The sequence below is a fragment of the Herpailurus yagouaroundi genome, unplaced genomic scaffold (assembly GCF_014898765.1).
Source record: "Herpailurus yagouaroundi ecotype Mexico unplaced genomic scaffold, PumYag 29, whole genome shotgun sequence".
NCBI lineage: Eukaryota > Metazoa > Chordata > Mammalia > Carnivora > Felidae > Herpailurus > Herpailurus yagouaroundi.
Genome location: NW_024412377.1, coordinates 95,104,909 through 95,120,420, shown reverse-complemented (window position 1 = coordinate 95,120,420; position 15,512 = coordinate 95,104,909). Strand labels below are relative to the sequence as shown.

At 37.0% G+C, this 15,512-nt stretch overlaps 1 protein-coding gene and 1 long non-coding RNA gene across 3 annotated transcripts in view; one reads left to right on the top strand and one right to left on the bottom strand.

Annotated features, from left to right (window-relative positions):
• CKMT2 (creatine kinase, mitochondrial 2) overlaps window positions 1-8,767 on the top strand; it is a 37,239-nt gene extending 28,472 nt beyond the window's left edge. Inside the window, exon 10 of the mRNA XM_040449574.1 lies at window positions 8,509-8,767. Within this exon, the coding sequence (XP_040305508.1) occupies window positions 8,509-8,628 (120 nt within the window). The 3' untranslated portion in view covers window positions 8,629-8,767. The remainder of the gene's footprint in view (window positions 1-8,508) is intronic.
• LOC121013782 (uncharacterized) overlaps window positions 1-15,512 on the bottom strand; it is a 51,679-nt gene that overhangs the window by 9,805 nt on the left and 26,362 nt on the right. The window lies entirely within an intron of this gene.

Sequence of the window (15,512 nt, the reverse complement as noted above, 5' to 3'; positions counted from 1 at the left end):
GTGTGTGTGTGTGTGTGTGTGTGTGTGTGTGTGTGTGTGTGTGTGTGATTTTAGATTACACATATAAGTAAAATGAAATATTTGTCTTCCTCTGATTTTTTCACTTATAATGCCCTCTAGGTCCATCCATATTGTCACAGATGGCAAGATCTCAGTCTTTTTTATGGCTGAGTAATATTCTATTGTATGTATGTGCGTATGTATATATACATATATCACATCTTTCCCTGTTCATCTATCAATGGACACTTAGGTTGCCTCCATATCTTGGCTATTGTAAATAATCCTGCAAAAAATGTAGGGATGGATATAATTTTTCAAATTAGTGTTTTTTGTTTTCTTTGGGTAAATACCAGTAATGGAATTACTGGATCATATGGTATTTCTATTTTTTTTAATGATTATTTTTGAGAGAGAAAGAATGCAAGTGGGGGAGAGGTGGGGAGAGAGAGAGAGAGACAGACAGACAGACAGACAGGGTCTGAAGCAGGCCCTGCACTGTCAGTGCAAAGCCTGACAGCGGCTTGAACCCATGAACTGTGAGATCATCACCTGAGTTGAAGTCAGATGCTCAACCGAGGTGCCCCTGGTGTTTTTTTTCTCTTTTCTTTCTTTTTTTTTTTTAAATGTTTATTTATTTTTGAGACAGAGAGCATGAACGGGGGAGGAGCAGAGAGAGAGAGGGAGACACAGAATCCGAAGCAGGCTCCAGGCTCTGAGCTGTCAGCACAGAGCCTGACTTGGGGCTCGAACTCAAGGACCATGAGATCGTGACCTGAGCCGAAGTCGGATGCTTAACCCACTGAGCCACCCAGGCGCCCCGTCTTTTCTTTCCCTTCCTCCCTTCCTTTTGTGTGTGTGTGTTTACATTTTTAATGTTATAAGGAACCTCCAAGCTATTTTCTGCAGTGCCTGCACCAGTTTACATTGCCACCAACAGTGCATGAGGGCTTCTTTTCCTCTGAAATCCTCAACATTTGTCATTTCTTGTCTTCATGATGCTGGCTATTCTGACGGATATACCGTATGATTGTGTTGTTTTGGTTTCCATTTGCATTTCCCTGCTACTTGTGATGTGGAGCATCTTTTCATGTGTCTGGTTGCCACCTGTATGTCATGCTGGGGAAAATGTCTATTCAGGTGCTCTGCCCATCTTTTAATCTGATTTATTGTTTCATTATTTTAGCATAGTCTCAGAGGTTTGTTACTGCTTTTGTTTTATCTGCCAGAGGAGACCTATCCATGGATCTATTGCTGAGGCCAGTGTCCAAGGATTTACTGCTTAGGTTTTCTCTTAGGAGTTTTATGGTTCCATCAGTCACATTTGGGTCTTTAATCCATCTTGAGTTTATCTTTGCATATGGTGTAATAAAGTGGTACAGTTTCATTCTTTAGCATCCAGCAAATTTCTCCAGCACCATTTGACTATCTTTCCCCGTTGTATACTCTTGTCTCCTTTGTCTTTAGATTTACTGTAGTAAATCTAATAGTTATATATAACATTTATTGTTAAATTGGTTTCCATACAATACCCAGTGTTCATCCCAACAGGTGCCTTCCTCAATGCCCATCACCCACTTTCCCTTCTCCCCCACTCTCCATCAACCCTCAGTTCTCAGTTTTTAAGAGTCTCTTACGGTTTGCCTCCTTCCCTCTCTGTAACTTTCTTTTCCCCCTACCTCTCCCCCATGGTCTTCTGTTGAGTTTCTCAGGATCCACATATGAGTGAAAACATATGGTATCTGTGTTTCTCTGCCTGACTTATTTCACTTAGCATAATACCCTCCAGTTCCATCCATGTTGCTGCAAATGGCCAGATTTCATTCTTTCTCACTGCCAAGTACTATTTCATTGTATATATATAAACCACGTCTTTATCCATTCATCAGTTGATGTACATTTAGGCTCTTTCCATAATTTGGCTATTGTTGAAAGTGTTGCTATAAACATTGGGGCACAAGGGCCCCTATGCATCAGCACTCCTGTATCCCTTGGGTAAATTCCTAGCAGTGCTACTGTTGGGTCATAGGGTAGATCTATTTTTAATTTCTTGAGGAACTTCACACTGTTTTCCAGAGCAGCTGCACCAGTTTGCATTCCCATCAACAGTGCAAGAGGGTTCCCGTTTCTCCACATCCTCTTCATTTCTGAGCACTTTGTCTTGTTCCATGAATCTATGTGTCTCTTCTTATGCTGGCACTATACTGTTATGATGACTATAGCCTTGCAGTACATCTTGAAATTTGCAATTGTGATACCTGCAGCTTTGTTCTTCTCTCTCAAGGCTGCCTTGGCTGTTCAAGGTCTTTTTTGCCTTCATGGAAATTTGTAGATTATTTATTCTCGTTTAGTGGGAAATTCTAGTGGTGCTTTGGTAGGGATTCCATTGATCTATATATAGTGTGATTTGGGCAGTATGGAAATTCCAATGATATTCATTCTTCCAGTCCATGTGCATGGCATACCTTTCCTTTTGTGTAATCTTCAAATTTCATCAGTGTCTTCTAGTTTGCAGAGGATAGGTCTTTCACTTCCTTGGTTAGATTTATTCCTAGATATTATATTCTTTTTGGTGCAATTTTAAGTGGCATTGTTTTATTAATTTCTTTCTGCTACTTTGTTACTGTATAAAATACAAGATTTCTGTATATTAATATTATATCGGGCAACTTTACTGAATTCACTTAATCTAGTAGTTTTATGATGGAGTTTCTATGGTTTCCTATGTACAGTACTATGCCATCTGCAAGCAAGTAGTGCCAGCTTTACTTCTTCCTTACCAATTTGGATTTTTTTTTTCTTGTCTGATTTCTGTGACTAGGTGCAGTCCAGTATTATGTTAAATAAAAGTACTTCAAGTAGGCATCCTTGTCTTTTTCCTGATCTTTGAGGAAGAACTCTGTTTTTTCACCACTGAGTATGAAGATGATGTTTTTCTGTGGGTTTGTCATATACGGCCTTTATTATGTTGAGGTCTGTTCTCCCTGAACTCACTTTGGTGAGTTTTTATTGTGAATGGATATGGTATTTTGTTAGATGCTTTGGTTTGCTTAGGGTGTTTATCCTCATTTTATTAATGTGTTATATACCATTATAATGTGTTATATATCAGGTTGATTTATGGATATTTATCCAATCTTGCATCCCTAGAATAAATCCCACTTGATCATGGTGAATCGTCTTTTGAATGTACTGTTGAATGTGGTTTGCTAGTATTTTGTTGAGTATCTTTGCATCTATGTTCATTAGTGATACTGGCATGTAGGTTTCTTGTAGTGATTTCATCTGGTTTTGGTGTAAGGATAATGCTGGCCTCATAGAATGTATTGTGATGGTTTTCTTCCTCTTCTGTTTTTTGGTATAGACTCTTCTTTAAATGTTTGGTAGAGTTTGCCTGTGAGCCCATCTGGTCCAGGAATTTTGACAGTTTTTGGTTACCTGCTCAACTTTGTTACTAGTAATTAGTCTGTTCAAATTTTTTATTTCTTCATGGTTCACTTTTGGAAGATTATATGTTTTTAGGAATTTATCTACTTCTTCAAAGTTATCCAATTTGTTGGCATATAATTTTTCATAGTAGTCTCGTAAAATCCTTTGTATTTCTATGGTGTCAATTGTTACTTCTTTTTGATTTCTGATTTTATTTGGATCCTCTATTTTTCTTTGATGATTCTGGCTTATGATTTATCAATTTTTAAATCTTTAAGGAGGTAGTTCTTGGTTTCATTGCTTTTTAAATTTTTTTTTTCTTGTTTTTTAAGTCTCTTTTTCCTGCTCTGGTCTTTACGATTTTCTTCCTTCTACTCACTTTGGATTTTGTTTGTTGTTCTTCCCTTACATATAAGGTTAGATCATTTACTTGATATTTTTTATATTACTTGAAGTTAGATTTGTATTGCTATAAACTTCCCTCTTTGGGACACAGTGAAAGCAGTGTGAGATTTTTGAACCAGAGTTTTCAATTTCACTTGTATTCATATATTTTTTAATTTCCTCAATTTCTTTGTTGAGGAATATTGGTTGTTTAATAGCATGTTGTTTAACCTGCACTTTTGTTTTTTCTAGTTTTCTTGTAACTGATTTCTAGTTTCATACTGTTGTGGTTTGAAGAGGTGCTTGATAGGATTTCAGTCTTTTTAAATTAACAGAGACTTGTTTCGTGGCCTAACGTGTTATCTATCCTGGAGAATGTTCTATGTGCACTTGAAAAGAATGTGTATTCTGGTTTTGGATGGAATGGGTCCATCTGGTCTGATATATTGTTCAAAGCCACTATTTCCTTATTGATTTTATGCCTGGATGATCTGTCCATGGATTTGAGTGGGGTGTTAAAGTCCCTTATTATTGCATTATCATCAATGTCTACATTTATATCTGCTAATACTCACTTTATTTAGGAATGGTGATGTTTGGTGCACAAATATTTACAGTTGGTATATCCTGTTGGACTGATCCTTAGAACATTACATAATGTCCTTTGTCTCTTGTTTAGTCTTTGTTTCAAAGTCTGTTTTATCTGATGGAAGTATCACTGCCTGGTTGTTTTTTTTGTTTTGTTTTTTGTTTTTTGTTTTTGGCTTCCATTTATATGGAATGTCTTTTTTTTTTTTTTTTTTTTGCCCTTTCACTTTTATTTTGTATGTGTCTTAAAATTTTTTTTTTTTTAACGTTTATTTATTTTTGAGACAGAGGCAGAGCATGAACGGGGGAGGGTCAGAGAGAGAGGGAGACACAGAATCGGAAGCAGGCTCCAGGCTCTGGGCCATCATCAGCCCAGAGCCCGACGCGGGGCTCCAACTCACGGACCGTGAGATCGTGACCTGAGCTGAAGTCGGACGCTTAACCGACTGAGCCACCCAGGCGCCCCGTGTATGTGTCTTTAGGTCTGAAGGGAGTCTTGTTTTTTATCCATTCCACCACCTACTGTCCTTTAAGTGGTATAAATTCTCCCATCAAAGTAATTATTGATAGATATGTACTTACTGCCATTTTGTCAACTATTTTCTGGTAGTTTGGTAGTTCTTACCTGTTCCTTTCTTCTTCTCTTGCTCTTTCCTCAAGATTGATGACTTTCTTGTGTGTGTGTGTGTGTCCATCTATCTCTTACAGGTTTCTGGTTTGTGGTTACCATGAAGTTCCTATGTAACATTCTAAGTACATAGGAGACTATTAAATTGATGGCCACAGAAGTTCGAACACATTCCAAAAGAACTTGATTTATACTGCCCCCTTTGTGTTAATGTAACATAGACATAAAACATTTTATTTTGTGTATCCCCTTAGTTTTTTAAATATATAATTGATTTTGTTACTTTTGTCATAAAACTTTCATACCTGCTTTATAAGTGACTGCTCTACTGCATTTATTCCATGTTTGCTTTAATTCATGACATTTTTTCCTTCCTAATTTTCTTGTAATTATGGCCTTTTCTTTTACCCTTTAAGAAATCCTTTGAACATTTCTTGTAAGGCCAGTTTAGTGGTGATGAACTCCTTTAACTTTTGTTTGGGAAACACTCTCTCTTCAAATCTGAATGATAACCTTGCTGGATAAAGTATGTCTTGTTGGAGATTTTTTCCTGTCATACTTTGAATATATTAATGCCATACTCTTTTGGCCTGCAAAGTTTCTGCTGAAAAATCGGTTGATAGCCTTATGGGGTTTCCCTTATACATAACAGGTTGTATCATTCGTTATGCATCATGCATCATGGTTGTGGTATGGACGTCCATCTTAATGGAAACTATCTATGGTTCATCTTAATGGGAACTATGGTTTCTGAACCTGGATGGCTGTTTCATTCCCCAAGCTAAGAAAGTTTTCAGCTATTATTTCTTAAAAATTTTCTGCACCTTTTTCTTTCTCTCATCCTTCTGGAACCACTATAATGCAAATGTTTCTTTGCTTGATAATGTTCAAGAGATCCTTTTACCTATCCTTATTTTTTAAAATTCTTTTTTCTTTTTGCTGTTCAGCTCTGGTGCTAGTACCCTGTCTTCCAGACTGCTTATCTGTTCTTCTGTATCCTCTAATCTGTTGATTCCACCTAATATATTTTTTATTTATTGCATTCTTCAATTCTGGTTCTTCTTTAGATTTTCTCTTTCTTGAAGTTGAGTTCATCTACCCTCCTCTCCAATCTAGTGAGCATCTTTATGATCATTATTTTGAACTCTTGATCAGGTTGATTGGTTATCTGTTTCATTTAGTTCAGTTTTCTGAGGTTTTATCTTGTACTTTTGTTTGGAGTATATTCTTCTGTCTCCCAATTTTTTTGACTTTTTATTTCTCTGAATTGGGTGGAACAGCTACTTCTAAATTTGAAAGAATGGTCTTATGTATAGTTTTCCCATATGTAGACTGTGTGTGTGCCTGGCGACTGGATGGCTGCAGCTGTGGCTGGGATGGGCTGGGGTTCCCAAGGCACTCTGTGTTGGGGCTGCCCTGGGGCTCTCCAAGCACAAAGCATACCTTCTATTTTTTTTTTTTTTTTTTTGCAGTTATTCAAACACCTCTTTTAAAAACAAAATTTAGTCATATATTTGTTACTATAACTGTTCCATCATGAGCATTTTCTTATAATAAGTATTTAAAAACATTTTTAGTGACAGTAAAGACACTCCATTATCTTTTTAATCTGATTTTTTGATATTTGACCATATCTATACATAATTCTATAACCGTATCTATACATAACTCTAATCACAACTCTGATTATTAGTTAGGATATAATTTTAAGAAAAGAATTCCTAGGTTAAAGATGAAGGGACCTTAAGACCAAAGAAGATTTGTATCAAGATGGAGTCCTCATGGCAGTCAACGAGAGAATCATCTCATTACAAACCCTCAAAAACACCAAGATAGGTCAATGAGATAAGTAAAAAAAATATTGTCATTGAAACTAGTCATTGAAACACTAGTTTTCTGACTGAATCCTCTTTTGGGGCTCAGTTTCCTTATGCATGAAAAGGAGTGGGGAAGGGACTACAGTCAATCCTACCTAAGGTATGTTCAGCTGTAACAATAATCCCTTCCATCCTTGCTGTTCATTCTTGAGTTCTTATCAAGCATTTTAATGCTGTCTGGAATTAAGTAATTGCATACTATCAGAGTTTGCATTTCTTTAAAAAAAGGTTTTTTTAATGTTTATTTATTTTTGAGACAGAGACAGAGCATGAATGGGGGAGGGGCAGAGAGAGAGGGAGACACAGAAGCAGAAGCAGGCTCCAGGTCCCGAGCTGTCAGCACAGAGCCCGACCCGGGGCTCGAACTCACAGACCGTGAGATCATGACCTGAGCCGAAGTCGAAGGCTCAACCAACTGAGCCACCCAGGCGCCCCAGAGTTTGCATTTCTTTAGGAACAGTACAATTGATTAGGTAGAGGATCACAGGAAAAAGAAATTCATAGGTAGATGTGCTCGAATTTAATAAAAACTAGTATTTGTGAATCAAAGTTCTAACTTTGTTTTAAAGCAGGAATTATAAAAAGGGGGTGGGGTGGGCACCGATTGATTAGTCAATTAAGGATCCAACTTCAGTTCAGGTCATGATCTTACCATTTGCGAGTTTGAGCCCCACATAGGACTTGCTGCTGTCAGCGCAGAGCCTGCTTCCAGTCCTCTGTCTCCCTCTCTCTCTGCCCTTCCCCTGCTCACACACACACTCTCTCTCTCTCAAAACAAAAATTTATAAAAACCAGGAATTTTTAAAAGTTTATCATAATATAACTTACAAACTTTCCTTTAAGAAGCAAACTTATCTTGGGGCGCCTGGGTGGCTCAGTCAGTTGAGTGTCTGACTTCAGTTCAGGTCATGATCTCACAGCTCATGAGTTCAAGCCCCGTGTAGGGTTCTGTGCTGACAACTTGGAGCCTGGAGCCTGCTTCAGATTCTGTGTCTCCCTCTCTCTGCCCCTAATCCACTCGTATTCTGTCTCTGTCTCTCTCAAAAATAAACATTGAAAAAAATTTTTCAAAAAAAGCAAACTTACCTGATACAGTGAAAACATGATTTAATTGCCAAACATTTGATTTTAAACAATTTTTCAGAGAGCTAGCCACTGTGTAAATAATATCTGAATTACAGATTACTGAGTGCTCAGCTTAGCGGCAGGTCTTAAGAGAGATCCAGGTCAAAGAACAAAACAAGGTGTCAGTGTAATTTTACTTTTAGATAAACTCATAGCAGAGACTGATGGGGAAAAAAGGGTTTGAGAGGCACATTAATGGTTTTCATATATTTAAAGAGTTCTCAAATGTAGTAACTCCATCTTTGAAATAATAATAATAAAAAAGACTGAGTAGCCCTGTAATATCTCTGCTCTTCATCTCTGGCAATGACCATCAGATATCCCTCCTCTACAACACTTAGTAACAATTTCTTCTTTCTGATTATTTCTCTCAAGTCCATCTAACATGGCATTTTATTTGTCCCAGTATTCTTATTAATTAATGCCTTGCATGTGTCTTCTATGCAAATTAATCATTTGTCTTTTTCACTATCAAAGGTTGAGCTTGTTCAGATAGTCATCGATGGAGTCAACTATCTGGTGGATTGTGAAAAGAAGTTGGAGAGAGGCCAAGATATTAAGGTCCCACCGCCTCTGCCTCAGTTTGGCAGAAAGTGAACTTTCTCTTTTCCAAACTGTAAATAATCTGTCTGCTGGTATGACAGACATGAAGGTATTTTACTCTGAGAGTTTTTATAGACTTGCAAAAATGTAACATTGTATGTCCTATCTTTACAATAAAACTCTCCTTAATATGTTTAGTTTCCCCGATTTTTTAAAATCCTAAGAAAGGCAAATGCATGAAATTACAAGTAGCAGCAGGCAAAAGTGTTTTAAGGCACTGATAAAACATATTTCTAAGACCACTTACACACCAAGCTAAAAACCCTCCATTCATCTAGATGCTACAATATCAGCACTGTAACAAAACTTTATGGACAACATTGGTAGAGTAATTCCTCATTTCCCAATCATGTTTCTGGCAACTAGAACAAGAAGAAATTCATTTTCTTGAGAGTGTGGAAATAATTATAACTACACAAATGAAGACAAACAGAGGTTACTTAGGGATGGCTACAGAAAAGGAGTCAGCCACAATCACTAAGTTGCTGACAAATTCAAGATAAGCATATAAAAGCATTCTGGTGACAAATATGGGAAAGTTTCAGATATACCCTGATTGGGGTTGTAGGCACTGGAGAAACTGAAGGCAGAATACATGGAAATGGGGTATCCAACAGAACTGGTTTGAAAAGCATATATGTCTTCCTTTGGTTGGTCCTGAGGTGGAAGAAGGGTAAAAATATTAGGGAAGATTGAGGTCACCAAATCCAAATCGAGGATTATTCCCTAAGCCTGAATGGCCTCATTTCAAATCTTGTTATGCTTTTACATTCATGAAGTGATGTCAGAAACATGAAGTGGCATGACAGAAGAGTTGAGAACTCGGTAGCAAGTTAAGAAATTGTACCACAACATTAAAAATTGTTAACTTCAATGACAGGAATGAGATCAAATTCTACATTCTGTAGGTGACACTGCAGATGCTAGAGTAAAAAAAACAATGTGCTCATGCTAGTGCTTACAAGCACCACATTAATTTATGAATGGCAAATTGGTATGTGGTAAAAATTTAGACAAGGAAACTGGACCCAATATAATTGAGGATATTATGAATGGGATGGGGTAGAGGGCTGTTCTGCCAACCAAGGCCTGTAGACAGATAAGAGATCAGAACTTCACGTAGTAATGAGCATTCTAGGGGCAGAAAGATAAAGGGTAGAGAACAGAGGTATCCTGGCCAAGCATGTTGACTCTACAGCCAGACTGACTAGGCCTAAGTCCCAACTTTCCCACCATATGACATCAAATGATTTAGTTTCTGCATTCCTCAGTTTCCTTTGTATAAAATGAGCACAATGATCATGAACACCTCATAGGGCTGCTGGGAGCAGAACAGTGATCATTGGGAAGTGCATTTAGAAGTGCTCATCACATTGCATGTACAATGTAAGGGGTTTGTAGAAGAAGGCATAATAACTTAAGAACCAATATTGTATTATTATGATAACTTATCTCTGAATATCCCTTAAACCGTCCTTTGGGCAAACCAACAGACATCAACATCCCTCTTCTGAAAGGACTTACATGAAAATAGGTAGATGAAGGCAAATACATATAGCTAAAGAGAAACATAAGCATACAGGAGTTGAAGAGACCCAACAACAGGGGCATATGCCAACATTATTCCTTTTCTTTTTTTTTTTTTTTTTTTTTGGAATAAGAGCTGAAAAGCAAGCACTGGCATAAAAATATAGGGATACTGATATAAAAAGGAAGCAACCATTGTGATCTAAACCTACACCACAACATTTACAGAAGAGTTAATACCTATTTTTCTCAAACTATTCCCAAAACCCAAAGAGGAAGGAAAAGTGAAATTCATTCCACAACATCAGCATTAGCCTGATACCAACACCAAAGACACAAGATAGAAAAACCACAGGCCAACATCCATGATGAATACAGGCAAAACTCCCTGGACAAACATGAGCAAATTAAATTCAACAATACATGAAAAGGATCATTCATCATGATCAAGTGGGAGTTATTTCTGGGATGCACAGTGATTCAATATCCACAAATCAATGAGCTATACCACATTAATAAGAGGAAGGATAAAAACCATATAATCATCTCAATAGATGTGGAAGAAGCATTTGACAAAATATACTATCCATTCATGATACAAATTCTCACCAGAGTGGGTTCAGGAGAAACAGACATCAATATAATAAAGGCCTTATATGAACAACTCACAGCTAACTGCATACTACTTAATAGGTGAAAAATGGAAAGTTTTTCCTCTAAGATTAGGAACACGATGAGCATGCCCACTCTCACTACTTTTATTCACCATAGTACTGGACATCCTAGCCACAGCAGTCAGACAAGGAAAGAAATAAAAGGCATCTAAAGTGGTAATGAACAGGTAAAACTGTCACTACTTGCAGGTGATATGATACTATACATACAAAACCCAAAAGTTCCCATCAAAAAAAAAAACAAAAAACAGGAAGAAAGTATAATATGTGAAATCAGTAAAGTTGCAGAATACAAAATTAATATACAGAAATCAGTTGCATTTCTACACACCAATAATGAAATAGCAGAGAGAGAAATTAAGAACAATCCCTTTTACAACTGCACCCAAAAAGAACATACACTGGAATAAATTTAACCAAGGAGGTGAAAGATCTATACTCTGAGAACTGGAAGATACTAATCAAAGAAATTTGAAGATTACACAAATGGAAAGATATAACATGCTCATGAATTGGAAGAATGAATATCATTGGAATGTCTGGGCTGCTCAAACAACCTACAGATTCAATGCAATACCTATCAAAACACTACTAGTATTTTCCACCAAACTAGAATGAATAATCTCCAAATTTCCACGAAGCTGACAAAGACCTTGAACATCCAAGGCAGCCGTGAGAGAGAAAAACAAAGCTGGAGGTATCACAGTTGCAGATTTCAAGATGTACTGCAAGGCTATAGTCATCATAACACTATGATGCCAGCAGAAAAAGAGACACATAGGTCCATGGAACAAGACAGAATGCTCAGAAATGAATCCATGATCCTGTGATCAGTAAATGTACAGGCAAAGGAGACAAGAGTATATAATGGGGGAAAGACAGTCAATAAATAGTGCTGGGAAAATTGGACTGCTAGATGCAAAAGAATGAAACTGTACCACTTTATTATGCCATATGCAAAAATAAACTCAAGATGGATTAAAGACCCAAATGTGAGGCATGGAACCATAAAACTCCTAAGAGAAAATCTAGGCAGTCAATCCTTGGACACTGGCCTCAGCAGTAGATCTATGGATAGGTCTCCTCAGGCAAGTAAAACAAAAGCAGTAATAAGCCATTGGGACCACCACAAAATAACAAGCTTTTACACAGTAAAGGAAACCACCAATAGAACAAAAAGACAACCTACCAAATGGGAGAGAATATGTACAAGTGGTATTTCCAATAAGGGGTTCATTTCCAAAATAGCAAAATACTCACACAATTAAAGAAACAACAAATCATCACATGAAAAGATGGGCAGAGCACCTGAATAGATATTTTGCCCCAAGAAGACATACAAATGGCCAGATACATGAAAATATGCTCCACATCACTATCATCAAGGAAATGCAAACCAAAATCATAATGAGATAGCACCTCATACCTGTCATAATGACCAGAATCACAAAGACAAGAAATGACAAGTGTTGGTGAGGATGTGGAAGAAAAGGAGCCCTTGTGCACTGTTGGTAGCAATGTAAATGGGTATAGCCACTGTGGAAAACTATGGAGGTTCCTGAAAACATTAAAAATGTAAACACCATAAAATCTAAGAATTCCACTACTGGCTATTTACCCAAAGAAAACAAAAACACAAATTTGAAAAGATATATTCACCCCTATGTTTACTGCAGCAATATTTACAAGAGACATGATGTAGCAACAGTGTAAGTGTCCACTGAGAAGTTGAACAGATTAAGAAGAGCTCATCTATGCACACAACAGAATATTACTCAACCATAAAAAAGAATGAGATCTTGCCCTTTGCAACAGCATGGATGCACCTACAGAGTATTTTGCTAAGTGAAGTAAGTTAGAGAACAAGCAAATACCACATGATTTCACTTATATGTGGAATGACAAACACAAAAGAATAAAAAACTAACAGATCCATAAATACAGAAAAGAAACTATTGTTTGCCAGAGGAGAGGTGAGAATGTGCGTGTGGAATCACTGAAATAAGTGATGTGGATTAAGACTTACAAACTTCCCGTTATAAAATTAAAAAAAAAACAACATGAGAAGTACAGTAATGGAAACATAGTCACAGGGGAAAAAAACCAAATTTCTGAAATCTGTATTACATCATCCTCAACAGCATAATTAGCAGGAAGAATTAACAGCACAGAATGTATGGCGAGTATCTCTTCCTTTTTGTTGTATTTTTACTGAATTCATTTGTCACCTTTGCCACTAATTCTACTCATCAATATCAAAACCACATTTGCATTGAATATTAGTTTGCCCACAGACTTTAATTATCTTACCTACATTTGAAATTCTTGATTTATAAGGCTATTTGAGCTTTATTGTATTTCCAGGAATTATTCATCTGTAACTTTCCTTTTTAAGAACAAGATATTCATATCTAAAGACATGCATTTAATACCCATGTCTACAATGAATTCCTAATGCTCAATCTGGCATCTCAATTTTTGTTGAAATCTCCATATTCATTAAATATCCTTCGGTGACTGCTCCTCAGACAATTTTCAGATCATGTAACAGCATCTTAATTAGATAGGAGAACATTCTTTCTCCTCAAGCATTGCCAAATATTTGATAGATATAATCCTGTTTGCAGAAGTTGTGCTAAGTTATACTTCTGGCACACAAAACAAGCACATTGGCAAAATTATAGTGCAAATAAAAGATGTTTTATATGAGTCTCCTGAAAGAGATAAAGAGACTTGTAACTAATAAAATTCTAGTTGAATGTCATATTTCAGCCAAAGTAGTCATAGCATGCCAGTAGTTCCCATTTCCTAAGGTCTAGTTCAATCAACATTCATGAAGCAATGATGTGCACAGAATATTGTTCTGAATCACAGGACCTTCTTAATTTGAAACGATCTTTGTATCTGAAGCAGAATGCAGAAAGAATAAGCTTTGGCAGCTGAGAAATCATTCTGGCCCTCTTCCGTGGGGAAGGGAAATGTTGTCCTTCTCCTTGACTTCTGTGCTGCCACATCATCATCATAAGTATGTTGGCTCAAAGGGAATTGGTTATTCTCTCTCAGGCCAAAAGTCACCCAAGAACATGTTTTGGAGGCAGCCACAAGACGTTGTTTTGAGGTCAAAAGATTTGCTTTAAATTCAGGCTCTGCCACTAATTGACTATATGACTGAGGGCAAATTTTTCCCAAACTTTTATTTTTTTCTTTTTCAGGTTTTTATTTAAATTCCATTTAGTTAACATACACTGCAATATTAGTTTCAGGTGTAGAATTTAGTGATCCATCACTTACTTACAACATCCAGTACTCATCACAAGTGCCCTCCTTAAATACCTACCACCCATTTAACCCACCCCCCTGCCCACCTCTCCTCCAGCAATCCTCAGTTTATTCTCTATAGTTAAGAGTCTGTTTTATGTTTTGCCTCTCTTTTTCCCCTGCATGTTCATCTGTTTTATATCTTAAATTCCACATGTGACTGAAATCTTATGGTATTTGTTTTTGAATGACCTATTTTGCTTAGTATGATATTCTCTAGCTCCATCCACATCATTGCAAACGTCAGTATTTCATTCTTTTGATGGCTGAGTAATATTTCACACAATATTACATATGTATGTATACATATATATACAGTATACATATAACAACTTTAAGTTTGAGAAAGATGGAGAAAGCAAGTGGGGGAGGGGCTAGAGAGGAGCAAAGAGAATCACAAGCAGGCTTTGCACTGCCAGCATGGAGTCTGATGTTGAGCTTGAGCTCATGAACCATAAGATCATGACCTGAGCCAAAACCAAGAGTAAGATGCTTAACCAACTGAGCTACCCAGGTGCCCCAATATACCTCAACTTCTTTATCCATTCATCAGCTGATGGACACTTGGGCTTTGTCCATAGTTTGACTATTATTGATAATGCTGCTATCAACATTGGGGTGCATATATCACTTCAAATCAGTATTTTTGTATCCTTTGGGTAAATACCTAGTAGGGCAATTGCTAGATCATAGGATAGTTCTTTTAACTTTGTGAGGAACCTCCATACTGTTTTCCAGAGTGACTTTACTAGTTTGCATTCCCATCAACAGTGTAAAAGGGTTCCCCTTTCTCTGCATCCTCATCAACATGTTACTTCCTGAGCTGTTAATTTTAGCCATTCTGACAGGTATGAGGGGATATCTCATTGTACGTTTGATTGACATTTCCCTGATGGTGAGTGATGTTGAGCATCTTTTCATTTATCCATTAGCCATCTGTATGTCTTATTTGGAGGAATGTCTATTCATGTCTTCTGTCCTTTTTTTAACTGGATTGTTTTTGGGGTGTTGAATTTTATAAGTTTTTGTACATTTTGGATACTATCTCTTTATCAGATATGTAATTTGCAAGTATCTTCTCCCATTCCAAAGATTGCCTTTTAAGTTTTTTATCTTAAGTGCCAATAGTTCATTTTTGCTTTTGTTCCCTTGCCTCCAGAGATTTATCTAGTAGGAAGTTGCTACAGCCAACATCAGACTTTATTGCCTGCATTCTCCTCTAGGATTTTTATGGTTTCACATCTCACATTTAGGTCTTTCATCCCTTTTGAAACTCAGAGTTTTCCCCTTATGATCAGGAACAAGACCAGATGTCCACTCTCACCACTTTTATTCAAAAAGTACTGGAAATCCTAGCCA